The sequence below is a fragment of the Neofelis nebulosa genome, chromosome 2 (assembly GCF_028018385.1).
Source record: "Neofelis nebulosa isolate mNeoNeb1 chromosome 2, mNeoNeb1.pri, whole genome shotgun sequence".
NCBI lineage: Eukaryota > Metazoa > Chordata > Mammalia > Carnivora > Felidae > Neofelis > Neofelis nebulosa.
This window is the reverse complement of record NC_080783.1, coordinates 198122103-198142575: the sequence shown is the minus strand read 5'-3', so window position 1 is coordinate 198142575 and position 20473 is coordinate 198122103. Positions and strand designations below refer to the sequence as shown.

At 42.2% G+C, this 20473-nt stretch overlaps 1 protein-coding gene across 4 annotated transcripts in view; it reads left to right on the top strand.

Moving 5' to 3' along the window:
* Nucleotides 1-5166: 5166 nt before the first annotated feature.
* The window catches only part of KHDRBS1 (KH RNA binding domain containing, signal transduction associated 1), a 37823-nt gene continuing 22516 nt past the window's right edge, over nt 5167-20473 (top strand). For all 4 annotated transcript variants that reach the window (XM_058718255.1, XM_058718256.1, XM_058718253.1 and 1 more), the window contains exons 1-3: nt 5167-5682; nt 17219-17343; nt 18649-18765. In XM_058718255.1, the coding sequence (XP_058574238.1) occupies nt 5301-5682; nt 17219-17343; nt 18649-18765 (624 nt within the window). In that variant the 5' untranslated portion in view covers nt 5167-5300. The remainder of the gene's footprint in view (nt 5683-17218; nt 17344-18648; nt 18766-20473) is intronic.

The following is a 20473-nucleotide window of genomic DNA, read 5'->3' as shown; positions in this document are numbered from 1 at the left end:
ACTGGCTATCTAGATTTGGAACTCAGACGTTTGGGCTAGAGATCTACATTCCAGAACCATGAACATGCAAAAAGGAGAATAGGCACAGGGACCAAGCTCTCCTAAACAACCAACATTTAAATGCCCTGCCCCCACTCCACCTGGCAACTTCCCAAAGAGCCAACTTCCTTAATTCATGTCTGTAGTTGGTCAATCACCCTTTCCTGTGCGTTCCTACAGCTCTTTGTAGTCCTCTACTGTAACACTTCTCACTCTACACAGTAACCTTGGTTTTATTTGTCTCCTTCACTCGGCAGCAAGCTCCTTGAGGGCATGGAATTCTCTTATTCCATGTTCAGTCCCATGCCATTTTCATCTACCACAGGCAAAGGCCAAAAATATGGGGGGATGACACTCAGAATTGATTGAGGAGAAGGGAGAAGAGAATGCTGCCTCCCCCGCTGCTTGGTACAGTCTTTTTAGGCCATTTCTAGAAATATTGATATTTCTAGATATATTGATACTAGTGCACAAAAATGCTGCCCAATGATGCTCGTTGCATTATGATTTGCCATACTGAAAAGGTGGAATCACCTTTCCACATTTCCAAATACAGGCACCAGACTTACATTTCTATCAGAAGGGAACTGGTTAAGGGTGCCAGGGTGGCTAAGTCAGTTAAGCGTCCAACTCTTGATTTCGACTGAGGTCATGATCTCATGGTTGTGAGATTGAACCCCACGTCATGCTCTGCACTGACAGCATGGAGCCTGCTTGGGATTCTCTCCCTCCCTCTCTCTCTTTCTGCCCCCCCCCTCCTGCTTTCTCTCTCTCAAAATAAATAAAACTTAACCAGTTCCTTTCTTCTTTTTTTTTTTTAAGAGGTAATCGATGGTATACGAAGCAGCCATGAAAAGTGAAACAGATTTATATATGCTGAGAAGGGAAGATGACCAGAATATTTAAAATCAAGTACTAAAACTGTTCATGTAGAATGCTGTAATTTGTGTTTAAAACAAAAAATAGGGGTGCCTGGGTGGCTCAGTCGGTTGAGTGTCTGACTTCGGCTCAGGTCATGATCTCACAATTCATGAGTTTGAGCCCCGCGTAGGGCTCCATGCTGACAGCTCGGGGCCTGGAGCCTGCTTCAGATTCTGTGTCTCCCTCTCTCTCTGCCCCTCCCCTGCTCATGGTCTGTCTCTCTCTCTCTCTCTCTCAAAAATAAATGAACATTTTTTTTAATTAAAAAAATAAAACAAAAAATATAGACTTGCATATAGCTGTATTAAAATGTCTAGAGTGCTACACAAGCAACCATTGGACAATGCCCTTTGGAGACGGGGAGTCAAGGCAACGGGCAAGGTTATGGGGGGAATTTTACTTTTCACTATGCCTATCTTACGGTTGGATTTTTCTTAAAACTAGAAATATATAGATTTAAATATATAAATTTAAATATATAAATTTAAATCTATATATTTCTATAAACACATATTTAAAAAGTATATTTTTAAGATTTTAAGTAATCTTTACACCCATCATGGGGCTTCAACTCACAACCCTGAGATCAAGAGTCACATGCCCTAGCAACCGAGGCAACCAGGTGCTCCGAGCATGTATTTTTGTAGCAAAAAAAAAAAAAAATCTTAGAAAAAAAGTTTTTTAATGTATCTTGGTCCTTCTTTCTCTTCCACTCTCCACATATTAGGCACCAAGTAAGGTGTTTAAGATTGAACAGATGAACTACACTCTTGGAAGAGAAACTCTCCTGTTCAGGGCTGGAGTCCTTCCCCCAGGCACTGGCTGCAAAGCAGGGGAGGTAGGCAGGGCTTGCAGATCCCCCATTGGTGGAGATTACACAGCAGGCAGCTACAGGCAAACTTCCATCTTTCCCAACCCATCTCCATTAGAGACTCACACAAAAGTGAAAGTCATCAATAAGGTACTCAATAAATGTGTGTAGTAATAATAACAATGGTCGCTATCACCTCTCAAGCACCTACTAATCGCCAGCAGGGGCTGAGTGCTTTAATCCTCACGGCCTGGAGGTAGGCATTGTTCAGACTCCCGTTTTATCAAAGAGGAGGGGGGCGCCTGGGTGGCGCAGTCGGTTAAGCGTCCGACTTCAGCCAGGTCACGATCTCGCGGTCCGTGAGTTCGAGCCCCGCGTCAGGCTCTGGGCTGATGGCTCGGAGCCTGGAGCCTGTTTCCGATTCTGTGTCTCCCTCTCTCTCTCTGCCCCTCCCCCGTTCATGCTCTGTCTCTCTCTGTCCCATAAATAAATAAAAAACGTTGAAAAAAAAAAATTTAAAAAAAAACAAAGAGGAGGGAGCAGAGGCTGAGGAAAGGTAAGTAATGTGCTCAAGCATCCAGCAGTCAAGAAGAGCCTAAATCCATCTGAATCACTACGCTGTCAATTACTCCTGCATCCTACACCATAGTAACTGGATCAGGGGAGGCAATAGGGTAAAAGTTACTTGGTCTGTTTGGAAACTCCCCCTCCAAAACACAGTCTAGTTATACTCAGTGAAAATGAGACAAGATTCTAGAAAGCAGGCCTTTCAGATCCACAACCAACATGAAGCACCCCAAACTCTTCACTGGGCACTAAATGGCCGTTAATTAGTTCTTTCGCTCGTAAGTTCTGCTGTCAGGAGGTTTACACTGGTATTTGCCCCCAACAATTCTGCAAGGTAGATATCCTTACCTCCACTTTACAGAGGAGGAAACTAAGACCCAGACAGGTTGTGCTTTTCCTAATGACATACAGTGAGGACAAGGCATTGCTGGGTTTGAATCTGTCTGCCTCACTCCAAAGTCAGTTCTTTCCACGAGGCTATACCGTTAGTACCTTCAGGTGAACCCGGGGGGGACGATGTGATATTGTGGTCGACACAAAATCAGCTCCAGACCTCTGGGCTTTCAGGACAGGAATTACCCTTCTGGCCCCCGGAGAACCCCACCCCCACCCCCCAAGCTCCTGCCACCAGCCCTACCCCCCACCCCAGTAGAAGGCTGCTGTTATCACTTACTTTGTAAGTACATCACAGCCTCACAACCTATTGCCTCAGAGATTACCTTTTGTATGTCTCACCTGGAAAAAGAGTTCAAATCTCCCTTCAACCCCACCCTTTTCAAGTTAAGTAAAGGTTTGGCAGCCATCTGGAAAGACTGGTGATTCTCGTCTTAGAAACCCACAGATACCACTACCCAGCTCCTTCTCAGACACTTCTTTATCAAAGTTTCATTAGCCTCAGCTCAAGGTACCTCCATCTGGGCATCTCATTACAAAGCAAGGACACTTCAGCCATTTGTAACACCACCCCCATCCAAGCAGGATTTTCAAGGACAGCAGCAGAAATGACTTGCAAGAGAGCTATAAATCCATCTTGCCCCCTCTCCCCTCCTCCATGCATTTGCTCTCTCAACCTATTTCTTCAGTCTGCAACTGGTTTACTCCTCTTCCTTAAACACATCTCTGACATTTTCATCTTGAATGTTCCATTTGTTCATACTTCCCTTTGCCTGGAACTCATTCTCTCCTGGCCGAAATCTATCTCCTGCCTTGAAGTCCAATCTCACCTAATAGTCACGTATCTTTTGGCACTGGTCACATTACATTCTTTATTACAATTAAAATTGTATAAAGTTTATTAAAATTTAAATACTGGCGGTAGAGGGAAATACAGAATACATACGTGATGGTTTATGGAGATATTTGTGTTTGTTCTCATTTCTGTGGATAATTTCTTTTCCCCACCCCCAAGAAAGTAGTCAGGCCTTAAATGCTCCCTACTTGAAGGCTTCTAAGTTTCAGATCCAAAAATCAACAGTTTTGAGCAACACAGAAGACAATGTTCAGAAATGGTTTTGAAAAGCACAGTCTTACTAGGGGAACTGATCCAAAAGGAAAAGGGAGGAGAGTCCTTTGAATGGGGGAAGCAAAAATCTGTGGAGGGAAAGAAAGGTTAGAGAAAGCACCAGGTTTTGAACCAGTTCATGTTAGAGACCTATGCTCATTTGCATATAGCATCCAAAGATGAGAAGACTGCTGTGGGAGACGGTGCACCATATATATATTATATATATATTATATATTATATATATATACATATATATATATATATTATATACACACACACCTTGGACTCGAGAACAGTGGCAAGGGTCTTTCTGAGCAAAGCTGGAAAGATCCACTGTGAAGGGTCCAACAGAAGCAAGGGCATTAGCACTCATATCAATAGAAGGAGCCATCCTAGGTGATACAACCATCACGGATTAAGGACCTGGCCTCTTGCTCACTTTTTTGCAGAAGAAACACTGAACTCAGCAGAAAGCAGCCCTATATGTAAAGAGTTAAAATGCTTCGTCTTTTAAGGCGACTTCTCAGACCAACAATGGCTAACATTTTAGAGCCTACTATACTGGAAAACGGGACACGACTTCTGGGGTTCCCTGTTTCGGTCGGGCGCCCTTTTCCTTGCTAGATTTCAGTTTTCCAATCTAGTTCAAGTTCTCCAGTCTTCCCACTGACCCGTCCTTCCTGCAAGCCCCTCATCTCTGAGTCAGGACTCTCCCTGAATCGTCCCTTCTTCACCCCTAGTTTCCCCCGTGCCCTGTCTCTCCCCCCGCCCCTCCCCCGTCCCCGTTCCGGCAGTCTCTCCCCTCTCTTCCTGCCCAGACCGCCTCCATTCCCTCTCCTTTCCCTCCCGCGACCCCCCCGCTCGGGTCTCCTTACATTTCAGTGAGCCCCCCTCTCCGCCCCACTTTTCCCCCCACTCCACCGCCACGGAGCACAACCCCCCCCGCCCCCAGCTCAGCCGTTGGCGGGGGCGTGGCCCCGCGAGTAACAGGTCTCCCGCCCCACACTCCGCGGGCCCGCGCGCAGACAAAGACATTCCACAGCCCCCGCCCCTCCGCGCACTCGGCCAGAGGGGGAGGAGACACGTGTCCCGCTAGCGCCGAGTCACGTGGAAAAGAAAACGAACGAAGCCCGCGGCCACTTGCGCACGCGCACAAGGCTCTGGCCTGGCGGGCTCTGAGGGAAAAGGGGAGCGGGGAGGCGAGTTCTTCGGGCTCCGCGGCGGTGCGCAGGCGCCGTGGCCCGACTGGAGACTTTGTTCTCCGCGGAGAGACCCAAGGGCGGTGCCGGTGGCTGACTGCGCACGCGCGCCGCCTCATTTCCGGTGCTCTCTTTCGCTGGGTCGCTCGGGTCGGCTTCGGTCGCTGTCGCTCCCGCTCTCCCACCCCCGCCAACCGCCGCTTGGGCCTCTGCCGCTGCCGCGTTGCTTCCTCGATCCCTCGATCGTACATCCGCCCCAATGCAGCGCCGGGACGACCCCGCCGCGCGCATGAGCCGGTCCTCAGGCCGCAGCGGCTCCATGGACCCCTCCGGTGCCCACCCCTCAGTGCGTCAGGCGCCGTCTCGGCAGCCACCGCTGCCTCACCGATCCCGGGGAGGCGGAGGGGGATCCCGGGGGGGCGCCCGGGCCTCGCCCGCCACGCAGCCACCACCGCTGCTGCCGCCCTCGGCCACCGGTCCCGACGCGACAGTGGGCGGTCCAGCGCCGACCCCGCTGCTGCCCCCCTCAGCCACTGCCTCCGTCAAGATGGAGCCGGAGAACAAGTACCTGCCCGAACTCATGGCCGAGAAGGATTCGCTCGACCCGTCCTTCACTCACGCCATGCAGCTACTGACGGCAGGTAAGCCGGGTCCCTCTGGGTCGCCTGGCCACTCGGGGGCATGGGTGGCAGTGGCTTTGTTCCTCCCGCTTCCCGCCCCCTCGGGGCCAAGGCAGTCGTGAACTCCTCTTCTCTTATCCTCATCCTGGGGGGATGATGGGGATCCTGGATTCCGCACCTGTCCCGGCCCACGGTGTGAGGGAGAATTTCTAAGCTGCAGTGGAGGCCCGAAGGGGACTTGGCGATCTCTTAGCGCAAAGATCTTGATGGATAGCGCTGCGCTCCCCGCCCCTTTGCCGACCCTTCCCCCTCCCACTTCTTGCAGCTGCCCTGCCCTCCGAGTGTTCAGATTCTTCCAGAAATGAACCTTTACCTCCCCCTACCCTAAAGGGAAAGGTTTTTTCATTGCGGGTGGAGGTAGACGCCTCTACTGAGGGTGTAGGAGGCGAAGCCGGCCCGAGCGGGGAGGGACCGTGGGAGGGAGGGCCGAGGTGAAATGGGGTGAGGCCGGAGTGCCCTGTCCAGCGCGCCGCGGTCGCTGGGGCCGGGTGGGACTTAGCGGTAACAGGAGCTTAAGTTGCTCGGAGGCAGAAGCAACCTGTGGGAATCGGAGCTTGAGGTTTTCCGAATCAGATTTACCACTTGGGCCGGTAAAGTGGTGATGGCTACAGAGCCGGAAGGTCGGACCCCTTTATTTTACAACGTGGTGTCCACCAGAAGGGGGAAAAAATAACTCTAGTGAAATGGGATAGGAGGAGGTAAAGGGTCGTGTGCAGGACTTTTTCCAACAAGAGGGACAAAATTGAGAGAAATGGCAGGATGCTTGTACCTGAAAGACTCGGGTCTTTTGTTTTATTTTTAATTTTTTGCTTCAGTAGTGAAATAGATTAGAAATAATAGTCTTTGTTCGCTGTCTGTAGACCCACGCTCCTTTCCTGCCCTGGCCAATCACCTGGTCCCTCTGGTTTCTCCCGAAAGCCGTCCGTTTCGCCCTCACTTCTAGTTACAACGTTGTTTTAATAAGTATTTCTTATGATACCTGAATTTTATTAATCAAGTAGAAAGTTGCAGTCTTCAACACTAAATGAGTAGGTGGACTCTTTGGCAAGGCTGATAGAATGAACAGATAGTTATGAAAAGATCATTTCCCTCCCCTTTGTTCTCTAGCACCCTACATTGGTGAGGGGTCCTTATTTTTTAACTCCATGAACAAAGCTGGCTGTGGTCAGGAATAACATTTAGATGAACTGCTTACATTTTCAACTTGATGCTTTGCTGTTTTTGTAACACAGATTGTTTGAAACATTACTGCTCATTGTGTGCTTCTGGCAATCTTTCTGAAGGCCAGGAATGCCTTTTTTTATCTTTATATTTTTCATGCTGTCTTGCATATAACAAACACCAGGTGTTTGAATCGGAAAGCAAGCACATGGGCAGATTTCAGAATGTCAGGCTAAATTCTGAAAGGTTGACTGGTAGTCTAATTTTTATTTTCTCTAGTCTTTAAGCAGTCCATATTAAATGCAACAGAATAACGAACTTTTAGGTGTTGGCTTGGGTTTGAAATTCTGACCCTTAACTAGTTACCTATTCTTGGGAAGCTTTCTGAACCTCGGTAACTTTATCTGTAAAGTGGGATGGTGAGTTGAGAGAATTAAATGACCTGTAAAAGCACTAGCACCGTTCCCTTTGGTCTGTAATCAGGTAATGACTTGTCACCACAGTTTTCTTCTAGTTGTAAATCCAGGGTACTGAATATGGTATGAAAGCAAGATATTTTTTGCTTAACCACACCAAATGTCTAGTACAATGTTTGTCTTTTAAGTAAAAGATGGTTTCTTAGGTTGATCATCAAAAACTGTTGATCATTAAAAGTTACTTACAGGGGTGCCTGGCTGGCTCAGTCGGTAGAGCATGGGAATCTGGATCTTGGGATTGTAAATTGGGTGTAGAGATTCCTTAAAAATAAAAATATTTTTAGAAACAGTTACAGTTTTCACTCTTCTCTCACTGCTTAAATTCTGTTACAAGAGAGTGCTCTTCAATCTTATTTTTCACTTGGACATTTTGGTGTCTTTCTTTCTTTCTTTCTTTCTTTCTTTCTTTCTTTCTTTCTTTCTTTCTTTCTGTTTTAAAATCAATTTGAAATTTTAATTGGAGAATTGGGGTTGAGGTAATGCCGGCTCATTGAAAGAACAGTCTTAGAAGGGTATATGGATGCTTCTTAGCATGGGTAAGTCTTGATATATGTTGGACCTGGATCATTTTTGAATGATCTGGGAAAGGGAGTGTGAAGTCCACCAACTATGAGGAAGTGAGACTCTGAGAAGACAGAATAGTAGTATTTAAAGTCTGATAAGGATACATGTAAGAAAAATAATACTTAACATTGTGCTAGGCACTGGTCTGAGCACTTTTTATATCAAATATTTAGTCTTTGTGACAATACTATGAGGAAGTTACTCTTATCCTCACTTTTACCAATGAGGAAATGAAGGCACACAGAGATTAATTTGCCTACAGCAACAAGATTTGTAAGCAGCATAAGTAGGATTTGAAGTCAATCTGAATCTGGATCCACACACCTAACCATCCCCACCCACCCCACCCCTTACTGTATATAGTACCTGCAAAAAATTGTACTTTGAAAATATTTTGTACTACTTGTACAAAATACTGTAATGTATTTGAACGCATTGGAGTGGTAGCTAACATGACAGTAAAGATAATAAGGCCAGAAGAAAAAGAAGGAAACCCAGAGAGCAGAGCCTCGCTCTTGGGATTAACACTCCTCCAGGCACCTCTGCTCATTTCCGAGGAGGTGCCTCAAGATCCACCCCACTCTTCCTTCAGCAGTCACATACCTCTTCTTGTCCCTTTCCCAGCTTTACTTTATTTTGCACTCACCAGCATCTGATGCACCATTTATTGTAGTTACGTATTTAACCACACCTCTATCACAGCTAGAATGTTAGCTCTACCAGGGCAGGGATCTTTTGTCTGCTTTGTTCACTGCTGTATCTCTTGTTCCTTGAAGACTGCCGCACAGAATGGCCTTTTACTAAATATTTGATGAATGAGTATTCATCTTCATTGCCTAATGGAAAAATATCAACGTAGTTCTGAGGAATTTACATTTTGAATATAGACTTCTGTGTTAGCCAAGTTGATATTCAAGCTGTGATGACAATTAAATGCATTAGCAGACATGCAAGGAATCAGTTTACCCATGCTTGTTTTCTAAAACAAAAATAATTTATTTTGTGTTACATATTTATATAATAAACAAAATGCTTTTGTGTGTCTCAGTGTTTTTTATTCTACTTTGTACAATTAGGAAAATATAAGTTAGTGTAAATGACTCAGAAGTAAGTAAACATTTTGAAGAGATTAACAGTCCCCAGAAGACCTTGAAAGTATACTTAGAAATCCATCTTTCAAAAGCACCCAGTGGACATTTAAAGACAAAGTCTGTTGAAACTTCGAAATACTTAATTCCTTTATTTCATTCACAATATGTCATAGAAATATATCCATTTCATTCTACAAGGCTAGCAAAACCTATTAAAATCAGAAAGTGGAATTGCAAAGGAATTCTAGACCGAATATGGTTATAAGTGTCAATAGTAGGATAAAAAGGCAGAGGTTACAACTATTTGCAACAACATTGTTGTTTACTTAGGAAAGTGGTCAGTGATGTGGCTGATTACAATATAGAGATGTACAAATCAGTAGGTTTCTGATACATGAGCAGGACCCAATTAGAAAAGAATTGACAAAATCTCATTTTTAGAATAGTACCAAAAAATTAAAAATTAAAAAAAATTTAAAAGAATATCAATTGCCTTGAAATTAGCAAGAAAACACTCGAAATGTATGTGAATAATCGTAAACAATAACATTAAATAACATTTAGAGCATGTAATATGTGCCATGAGATATGCTACTCATTAATTCTGTCTCCTGGCCATTCTGTAAGGCAAGAAGAATTTTTTTTCTCAATATTACAGAAGAAGAATATTGTGATCACTTATTGTCAACTTAAAATTTTACTGAAGGTGATAAAGGAAGATCTGAATGAAAAGACAAATATGCCTTATGTCCTGGGAAGCTTGTGGGAATGGGGGGAACTAGTGTTATGATAGGACTTTTAAGTGGACATGTTGATTTTTAACTAGGTCAAACAAGACTTAGGGCTTGAGAGGATGAGAATTAAAAGGAACTCTTTTTTTTTTTTTTTTAATGTTTATTTATTTTTGAGAGAGACAGAGAAAGAATGCGAGTGGGTTAGGGGCAGAGAGAGAGGGAGACGCAGAAGCAGGGTCCAGGCTCTGAGCTGTCAGCACAGAGCTCGAACTCACGAGCTGTGACCTGAGCCGAAGTCGGATGCTCAACCGACTGAGCCATGCAGGCGCCCCTAATTAAAGGAACTCTTAAACATTGTTGGTGGAAGTGTGAATTGATACAGACACTCTGGATAACAGTTTAGCATTTCATCTGAAAGTTGAACTTTTAAATTTCTTTTTTTTTTTTTTTTTTTTTTTTTTTTTTTAAAAATACCTGATTTTTTATTTATTTTTGGGACAGAGAGAGACAGAGCATGAACGGGGGAGGGGCAGAGAGAGAGGGAGACACAGAATCGGAAACAGGCTCCAGGCTCCGAGCCATCAGCCCAGAGCCTGACGCGGGGCTCGAACTCACAGACCGCGAGATCGTGACCTGGCTGAAGTCGGACGCTTAACCGACTGCGCCACCCAGGCGCCCCATGAACTTTTAAATTTCTTAAAATTCAGTAACACCATTCCTAGGAATATGCCCATAGAAACTTTTGCACATGAATGCCTCATTCATAAAGTGGTGCACCTTGTTCACAAAATGGTGCGACTTGTTTCACCATTGATTGAATACTGTGAGATTTTCAAAATGAGATCATTACAAGGCAGTGAAAATGAAAACTTACAGCTACAAGCAACAACATGGAGAAATGTTGGAAATCTAATGTTAGAAAAGTAAGTCCCATAAGGCTAGATACATACAGTACAATACTATTTTTACAGAACATAATACTAGCAAGATTAAGCAAAATATTGTTAGCATACATTTTTTTCTGATAAAGCAACTTTCTGCAAAACTAAGCATATGTTTACCATACTAAGCAGTTGCAGTTTCTTGGGCATTTATCCCAGAAAAATTAAAACTTAGTTTCACACAGACCTGTGCCTGAATGTTCATAGCAGCTCTATTCATAATAGCCAAAAACTGAAAACCATATGCCTCCAATAGGTGAATAAACTGGTGCATTCCTACCATGGAATACTACTCAGCAGTAAAAAGAGATAAATGTTAACAACTTGAGTGGCTCTCAAGAGAATTAGGCTGAGTAAAAAGAGCTAATCTCTAAAGGAAACATAATTCCATTAATTAAACATTCTTGAAAATACAAAACAATAGAGATGGAGAACAGACAAGTGGTTGCCAGTGGTGAGAGACAGTTGGCTACAAAAGGGTGGCATGAGGAATCCCTGTGATAGACATGCTATGCATCTTGACTGTGGTGGTGTTCACGTGACTGATTAAAATTCATAGAACTAAACACACAAAAGTAGGTGTAAAACTGATGGCCTGAACAAAGTCAGTAGATTGTATTAATGTTAATCTTCTAATTATGATGCTATCTTGTATATACGCAGAGTATTATGGAGAAAACTGGGTGAAGGGTATATGAGATCTTTTATTTCTCACAACTGCTTATAAATCTATAATTATCTCAAAAAGCTTTTTTAAAAAAGAATTTAGAAATTCTAAAATGTATCCTAAGAAAGAGATTCAGGAGACCATGGTCAATACACCATAATAGGGTTTGCCACTATCTTGGAGTGTGAGAATTGAGCCCCTTAGAGGGCTCTTAACTCAGGCTTTGGGGGATTTTTCTGAACCAGTACCCACCCTCAGTCTGTACTGTATGTGAAATACTGTGTTATCTTTTCCTAGGGAGATAATCTGTAGCTTTCATCAGATTCTCAAAGGGGCCCATGACCCCAAAAAAGATTAAGAACCTATTGGTCTGTGCTCTTGCTTAATATAGTAAGTAATTTGATAAATAAAAAGAACAGATTTTTTTTTTTTTTTTTTTTTTAATACAAAGGTAGTAAGCATATACTGGAATTGGGATTCCAAAAGGTGGTACCACCAAAAAAGGTATAGGGCAGAGAATTACAAAGTTGGGAATAATAAAGTCATGAATCTCTAAGGAAAGTTGAGGGTGTTAACATATGTTTCTTTCAGTAAATATTTATAGATGCCTATTGTGTATTAAGTAATTTACTAAAAATGGCAGGTACACAGTTTAGTGATGGAAGTGGTCTGGAAATCATTAACAAGAGAAGGAGTAGTGTGGTTAGAAGAGCAGAAATTGAGAGCAGGGCATGACCCCTGACCTTTTGGAGCAGATATTCTATGAATCTTGCCCTCTTAGAAACACTATCATTGGATGCCTTAGAAAATGTTGACCATTGTCGTTGCTTATGCAGCCTTTATCAAATGTTCAGTTAATGAAATGTACATGGTAATCTGTTTTTACTTAAGCCAATCCAGATGATAAAGTTTGTGTATAATTTCCCCAAACTTCTCTAGTATTAACATTTTTGCATTTATTAAATCTTTTTTCTTTTTTTCTTTTCCTCCTTTTTAAAAGTAAGCAGGGAAGACTAAGAGAGAGGTTGGCTTTTAAAAAAAATTTTTAACATTTATTTATTTTTGAGAGAGATAGAGACAGAGTGCGAGAGGGGAAGGGCCAGAGAGAGAGGGAGACACATAATCTGAAGCAGGCTGCAGGCTGTTAGGACAGAGCCCAATGCAGGGCTCGAACTCACAGACTGTGAGATCATGACCTGAGCCGAAGTCAGACGCTGAACTGACTGAGCCACCCAGGTGCCCTCAAAAGAGAGGTTTAATGACTTGCTCAAGGTCACATTCCAAGCGTGTAGCAGAACTGGGAATCAAACCCAGTTCTGTCTGGCTTTAAAACTCTTGTTCTTTCCTCTGAGGCATACGTTTAAGAAACAGTTCTCATCCTTTAGAGTTTACAATCTGATTGTGGTAAGATCTACCAAAAAAGGAATGGTTAAGTTAGAGTAAGAGAAATGCCACAAGATTTTGAATTTGCTTCAAGTGTTGGAAGGGAGTAACCTGGATTTAAGTACCTGCTCTGTCCCTAACTAGTTTTGTGATCTTGGACAAGTTACATAACTTTTCTGAGCCCAGGTTCTTTTCACCTGCTAAATAGGGATAGTCCTGGCTGAAAGACAATGAAACAATACAGAATTTCTGACGTGTAGAGGCACTCGGTGGAATGTGATTATTGTAAGCACCTGGCTAAAAAACAAGTGGGTCACCTCTCTGTGTTGTTTACATTTTCACTTTTCTCTCTTTGGCTCTGGGGACATCCAAGGTCTCCAGAGGCACAAGTGAAGATAACTTAAAGGAGTTAGTTTCAGAAAGGTTGTCTAGAAAATACTTATGCCTGAGGGTTAAACCATTTTTAGGAAGCTTCTTGACTTTTTTTTCCTTCCCAATACGGCCTACTCCCAGCTCTCCAAGAGAAGTGAAGCCAAGGAGAGAAATACAGAATTGGAAAAGAAAAGCAAGATCAGGCTACTGTACATCTGAAGCCCCCACAGAGTCCTTTCATTGCCTTTAACCTCATGACCGTCTCTGAGGGTAGAACTGTACTTCCCAACATTTTACACAATCAACTCTTCCTTGCGGAAAAAAAGTGCCCCGCTCCCTCCAGAAATTCCTCATTGAGAGGCAGTAATAAAAGCATGAGGTTTGAAGTTAGACAAAGCCTGGGTTTTGAACTATATTCTGATACTTTAATAGCTTTGTGACTTAGAGACTCTTCTCTGAGTTTGTTTCCTCATTTGTAAAATGGGGATAGTACCAGCTACATCACTGAGTTATTTTGTAGGATAAATGAGATAGTATTTGTACAGTATTTGATACATAGTAGACACTGAACTAATATTCAGTCCTTCCCCTTCTAAACATGGAAGATGGCCCCTCTTAAAGACATAAAGTTGCCTCTTTGTGTTTTTCTTTCAAGGCTAAACTTCCCTGACTCTTTTATCTTTTCAGTTCTCAGTTTTATGTAAATAACTTATATTCTCTTATAAAGAATTCTTAGAATTCTCTAAAAATGCCTTAATATTCTTTTTTTTTTTTAATTTTTTTAACGTTTATTTAGTTTTGAGACAGAGAGAGACAGAGCATGAACGGGGGAGGGGCAGAGAGAGAGGGAGACACAGAATCGGAAGCAGGCTCCAGGCTCTGAGCCATCAGCCCAGAGCCCGACGCGGGGCTCGAACTCACGGACCGCGAGATCGTGACCTGAGCTGAAGTCAGACGCTTAACCGACTGAGCCACCCAGGCGCCCCCTTAATATTCTTTTAAAAACTATGAGATAAATCGGACAAAGAGATTCTAATTAAGATATGGCTAGTACAAAATAAAACAGAAAGATCCTGTTAGAAATTCTCAGGGTGCATTACATTGCATAAGAACAAATCTTTCTACTGGTTTCAATTTTTGCAACCTTGCTTCCTATAGGAATACAACAGATCAACAGGCTTTGAGTCTTATCTTCTTGCACTGGCCAAGTAAAGTTTCTGGAAAGTAGTATAAAATACAGCAGAAGGGCCTTACTAGAGGGTAGCAATTAGGACATAGATAAAATGAGGCGTGTAATTTGTTCCACGTTTTTAGAAGCTCCTCAGTGATGTTTTCAGATCACAAATATGGCGTCTTTGTTCCTAGGACTTTTCAGGATTGAGTACCCAGTTTTTCAGTTTTGGAAATTCAAGAAGAGAAGTATTCAAAGATGGTAGGCTCAAAACTAGTGGCTAGAAAAAGCTAATATTAGCAGAAAGTGGGAGGAGGGAATAGAGGTCAGGATATATCAGCAGCAAAACAACAAACAAATAGGGTGTTGAATGAAGCATTTAGCCTGTTAATTGTAAGGTCAAATTTGTTTTCTCTTCCAAGCAATGGAACATAGGAGTGTGAAGAGCACTGTTGTCTATAGTTCTTCCCATAGGAGTAAAGGTTTACTTAATATTTACAGTATGGGGGTGCCTGTGTATCTCAGTCAGTTAAGCGTCCAACTCTTGATCTCAGCTCAGGTCTTGATCCTCAGGGTCGTGAGTTCAAGTCCCATGTTGGGCTCCATGTTGAGCATGGAGCCTACTTTAAAAAAAAAAAAAAAGATTCACAATATGATTCGCAGTTTTAATTGTCAGAAAGCAAGAGAGTATGTGTTCTTGGGCATAAGCAGGTTAGCTCACCCCATACTATAACATCTGAAATTAGGCTTTTTTTTTTTTTTTTTTTTTTTTTTATTTTATTTTATTTTTAAAATTTTTTTTTTTTCCAACGCTTTTTATTTATTTTTGGGACAGAGAGAGACAGAGCATGACCGGGGGAGGGGCAGAGAGAGAGGGAGACACAGAATCGGAAACAGGCTCCAGGCTCCGAGCCATCAGCCCAGAGCCTGACGCGGGGCTCGAACTCACGGACCGCGAGATCGTGACCTGGCTGAAGTCGGACGCTTAACCGACTGCGCCACCCAGGCGCCCCTGAAATTAGGCTTTTTAATAAACGGAATACTTTAGTTTGAAATTCTGAATTCTTACGAAGTCTGTCAAAGTGACTTTTCTTCATCTATATACTTCACAGCTGGACTTAGTCTAAACAGTATTTTTCAAAACTGTTAAAGGTATGGGTTTGAATAATGTGTTTGAGGTAGTATATCTTTTTTTTTCCTTGAGTAATCTCCACACCCAATGTGGAATTTGAACTTAGAACCCGGAGATCAAGAGCCCCACACTCCACTGACCGAGCCAGCCAGGTGCCCTGAAGTAGTAGTCTTTATATTTTAAACCAGTGACTTTCAAAGTGTGGTCCCTAGGTCAGTAATACCAGCATCACCTGGTAACTTGCTAGAAATGCACATTCCTAACACAAATCCTAGACTGGGGTTGGGGCCCAGCAATCTAGTTTAATAAGCCCTCTGAAGCCATTCTGATGCATACTGAAGTTTGAGAACCCTTACCTTAAAATTATGGAAGATAGAAACACAGTGTTAGAATAGTATATAAGGAGAACATTATGTGTTATTTAGAATTTTCTAATAATTTTAAGAAGTATAATTTTTTTTTCTTATTCTTTTCAGTGGGCCACATAACTTTTTAGTTGCCTGTGCATACCACTCCATCTCTGTTAGTACTCCTGTCATAGCACTTTATCTGTCCTTCATTGCCAACTTCACAGACTGTACTAACGTCAGTGTATAAATATAGTGAAGGTGGGGATCATATCTGACTTGTTCTGTTGTATCTCCTATATTTTGTAGGATAGATGTCTGGCCCTTATTAAGTCTTCCATAATGGTTAATGATCATCCTGTATCTCTCCCTTCATCTGCCTCTCTATAGGAAGCACTCAGACATTTCCAGTGAGTGAGTGAATGAATGAATGAATGAATGAGTGAATGAATGAAGTTCCCTAATGATAGGAAATCTTTTTGAACACTAAGGTCATATCTGATGAAACTCTCTTGACCTGTGAATTGAAAGTGCCTTGGTGCATTTTTTCTTTTAGGACATTGAATTTGGACTAATGTTGACTGTATATTAAGCACTTCCTAGGAAATGTTTTTTTGTTTTAACGTTTATTTTAGAGAGGAAGACAGAACGTGAGCAGGGGAGGGTCAGAGAGAGAGGGAGACACAGAATCCGAAGCAGGCTCCAGGCTCTGAGCTGTCAGCACAGAGAGCCCGACCTGGGGCTTGAACTCACAAACCGCAAGATCACCACCTGAGCCGAAGTTGGATGGATGCTCGACCTCTGAGCCACCCAGGCGCCCTCCTCCCTCCCCCCCCCCCCAAGGGTTTTAATTAGCATATGTACATATGTTATTTTACTCTGTCTTTATAGCAACCTCATGAGGTGGATATTGCTTCTGTTTTACAGATGAAGGAGCCAAAAATTACAGCAATTGAATAACTTTTCAAAGTTCACAAAACTAGTGAGTGGTAGACTAAGAACTGTGTCTTTCAAACTCCTAAGGACTATCATCCAAAGAACTACTTACTGTCACAATGAAACTTTAACAGCGCTCTCCATTGTATGTTTAAATTACTGACTTGTATTTTCATCAAGATACGACTGTGCTTTTTCTTGATGCAGACTTTTTTTCGTTCATTTATCCCTTTTTCCCCATCTCTGTGCATTGGTTTTGTTAAATCCATTTATTCTAAGGAAACATTTGAACGGCTCTGATGTAGCGGTTTCAGGTGGGGGTGGAAAAGCAAACTGCTTTCATGAGAAGCAGGCTTTGGGTTTCCTAGTCAACTCCACACAGCTTTGTGGTGCTCTCAGCCAGTCTCTGAAATTAACACATTCATCTGAACTGTTTGGTCTTCGACTGTTACTGCTTTATGCAGACTCGGAAACTTGCCTTTAGTTACCAGAACAAAACTAAATTGTGTTTGTCTTATTCAGAAATTGAGAAGATTCAGAAAGGAGATTCAAAAAAGGATGATGAGGAGAATTACTTGGATTTATTTTCTCACAAGAACATGAAGCTGAAGGAGCGGGTACTGATACCTGTCAAGCAGTATCCCAAGGTAAGACAGAAAAGGCCTCACTTCATCATCTTTGTAGGTGTAAGAGTCACGGGCTGCAATAAAGACTTCTGGAGATTATGACACATCAGATACTTGAGCCTGTGAAGCTTCTCTTCCAAATACTGCTTTTTGTAGTATTTGTTCCTGGCAGTTGAAACATCTACATCCATAAACTAACAGCATACCTAGAGCCAGGAAGGAAATATAATCAACTTTATTGTCAAAAAGAGTTTCTTTCTGAAATGTTTGTTCATCCTCCAAGTTCAAAGAGAAAAACTGAAGAGTTGTCCTCTGTCAAAAAATTGACAGGGGATACAATGACATGAAATCTAAGTATAGGAAATTTAACACAAATCCTTGACAAGATGAAGTTAATTTTATTTCTTAACATTTTGCTTTTATATAAATGCTTTCTTGTTTTTCTCCTCCTCTTTCCCTTTTTAAAAATTTTTTATTTTTTAATTTATTTATTGTTTAATTTACATCCAAGTTAGTTAGCATATGGTGCAACAATGATTTCAAGAGTAGATTCCTTAATGCCCCTTCCCCACTTAGACCATCTCCCCTCCCACAACCCCTCAGCAACCCTCTGTTCTCTATATTTAAGAATCTTGTGTGTTTTGTCTGCCTCCCTGTTTTTATATTATTTTTGCTTCCCTTCCCTTATGTTCATCTGTTTTGTGTCTTAAATTCCTCATATGAGTGAAGTCATATATTTGTCTTTCTCTGACTAATTTCGCTTAGCATAATACTCTCCAGTTCCATCCACATAGTTGCAAATGGCAAGATTTCATTCTTTTTGATTGCCAAGTAGTACTCCATTGTACATACATACCACATCTTCTCCTCCCCCCCCCCCCCCCCCCCCCCCCGCTTTTTAAGGAAAAAGATTAGTTATATTTAGTTTACCTAACAAGTACTACAAAAGAATGTCATTTGTCTGTTCTGAGGTTAGTCACTGCATTACCAATATTTATGTGTGTTAAAATACTAAGGGTTGTAGTGTGATAATATGGAAAGAGCACCAGATTACATTAGGAAACCCAAGTTCAAGTCTAGGAACTGCTACTTCCTAGTTGTATAATCTTAGATTATTCACCTTTTCAGTATATCTTTCAGTAAAACGGGAATGGTAACTCCCTATTTTACAGGGTTGTTGAAGACCAAATGAGATAACATATATGGAAATGCTTTATAGGAACATGGGTATTTAGAAGTCTTTTTTTTTTTTTTTTTCAAATTTTTATTTAAATTCTAGTTAGTTAACATATAGTATAATAGAAATCTGTTTTTATTTTCTGTCAGTTCAATTTTGTGGGGAAGATCCTTGGACCACAAGGGAATACAATCAAAAGACTGCAAGAAGAGACAGGTGCCAAGATCTCTGTTCTGGGCAAGGGCTCAATGAGAGACAAAGCCAAGGTAAGCTCACGTGAGTGAGGCAAGAAAACATACCTTCTGGAAGCCAACACTTGTATATGTACAGGATGCAAATCCTTTAAATTTGCCTTGGATATAAGAGATTATAGACCAGGTTAATTTACTTGTTTGGGAACCCGGAAGAGCCTAGGTGTGCCCTGCTGGTTGCGTGGTTTTTTTTTCCTTCTGGTTCTTAACTGTATAGTAGTAATAGAAGCAGCAGTAGCAGTTTTCATGTTAGTAAGCTTGTCTGTGAAAACTTGGAAGGGGGACTGGATGTACTAAAACTGATCCAGACTAAACACACTAAAATGTGAACAGCACATTCCCTTTCCGGTAATATGGAAAAGTGAGAGCAATAACGTTGTGTCTGCAGGCGAGTCTGAGGACTGGTTGTTTGGGTTTGCTGTTGTGTTTTTTTTTTTTTTTTTAGCCAGCTGGAATGTGAAGCCCACTAAAAGAATTTGGAAAGGAACCATGAGTAATCCTGACAACAGAACCTAATGCTTATATGTTTTTCCATGTTCTAGCCCCATAGGCTTTGTGTTTGTAAGTGCTAAAAAAAATTCCCACTAAAACGGTATTATCTTCTAGGGTCAGCTGTTTGGATGAGTCATAACCAGGGTATAGCCTAAAACTTAGTTATTCAGGGCTCCTTTTATGTAGCCTGAATTGACAAACATTGTTTTCTCAGAGCCTCTTTTTGTCCCCTCACATTTCTCACTAGATGAATACAGTTACGGTTGAAGTGTGTTATTCTAGCTAATGAGATTTACATGAAATTTCTTCACTCTATCCTGATTTCCTTCCTCCCTTAGAACTCCCCAGACCATATAAGCAAATAAGAAGAGCTTGTGCTGGGACACCTGGCTTGCTTAGTCAGTAGAGCTTGCTACTCTTGATCTCAGGGTTGTGAGTTCAATCCCCACATTGGGGCTACAGATGACTTAATAAATAAAAAAAAGTTAGGGGCACCTGGGTGGCTCAACCAGTTAAGCATCCGACTCTTGGTTTTAACTCAGGTCATGATCTCATGGTTTGTGAGTTTGAGTCCTGCATCAGGCTCTGAGCTGATAGTGTAGAGCCTGGCAGCATGGAGCCTGGTTGGGATCCCCCCGCCCTTTCCTTGCTTGTGCTGTCTTTCAAAAATAGATAAATAAACATTAAAAAACAGAGCGGGGGGAGGGGGTGGTGCTGGGTGGCTCAGTTGATTAAGCATCCGATTTTTTTTTTTTAATGTGTATTTGTTTTTGAGAGGGAGAGACACAGAGCTTGAGTGGGGGAGGGGCAGAGAGAGAGGGAGATGCAGAATCTGAAGCAGGCTCTAGGCTCTAAGCTGTCAGCACAGAGCCAGATGTGGGGCTCGAATGCATGAACGGTGAGATCATGACCTGAGCCAAAGTCAGATGCTCAACCGACTGAACCACCCAGGCGCCCCAAGCATCCGACTCTTGATCTTAGCCCAGGTCATGATCTCATGGTTTCATGAGATCAAGCCCAACATTGGGCTCTGTGCTGACAGCGTGGAGCCTGCCTGGGATTCTCTCTCACCTCTCTCTCTGCCCCTCCCCCACTTGCACTGTATCTCTTTTTCTCAAAATAAATAAACATTAAAAAAACTTTTTTTTTTATTTTTTTTATTTTATTTATTTATTTTTTTATTTATTTTGGGGACAGAGAGAGACAGAGCATGAACGAGGGAGGGGCAGAG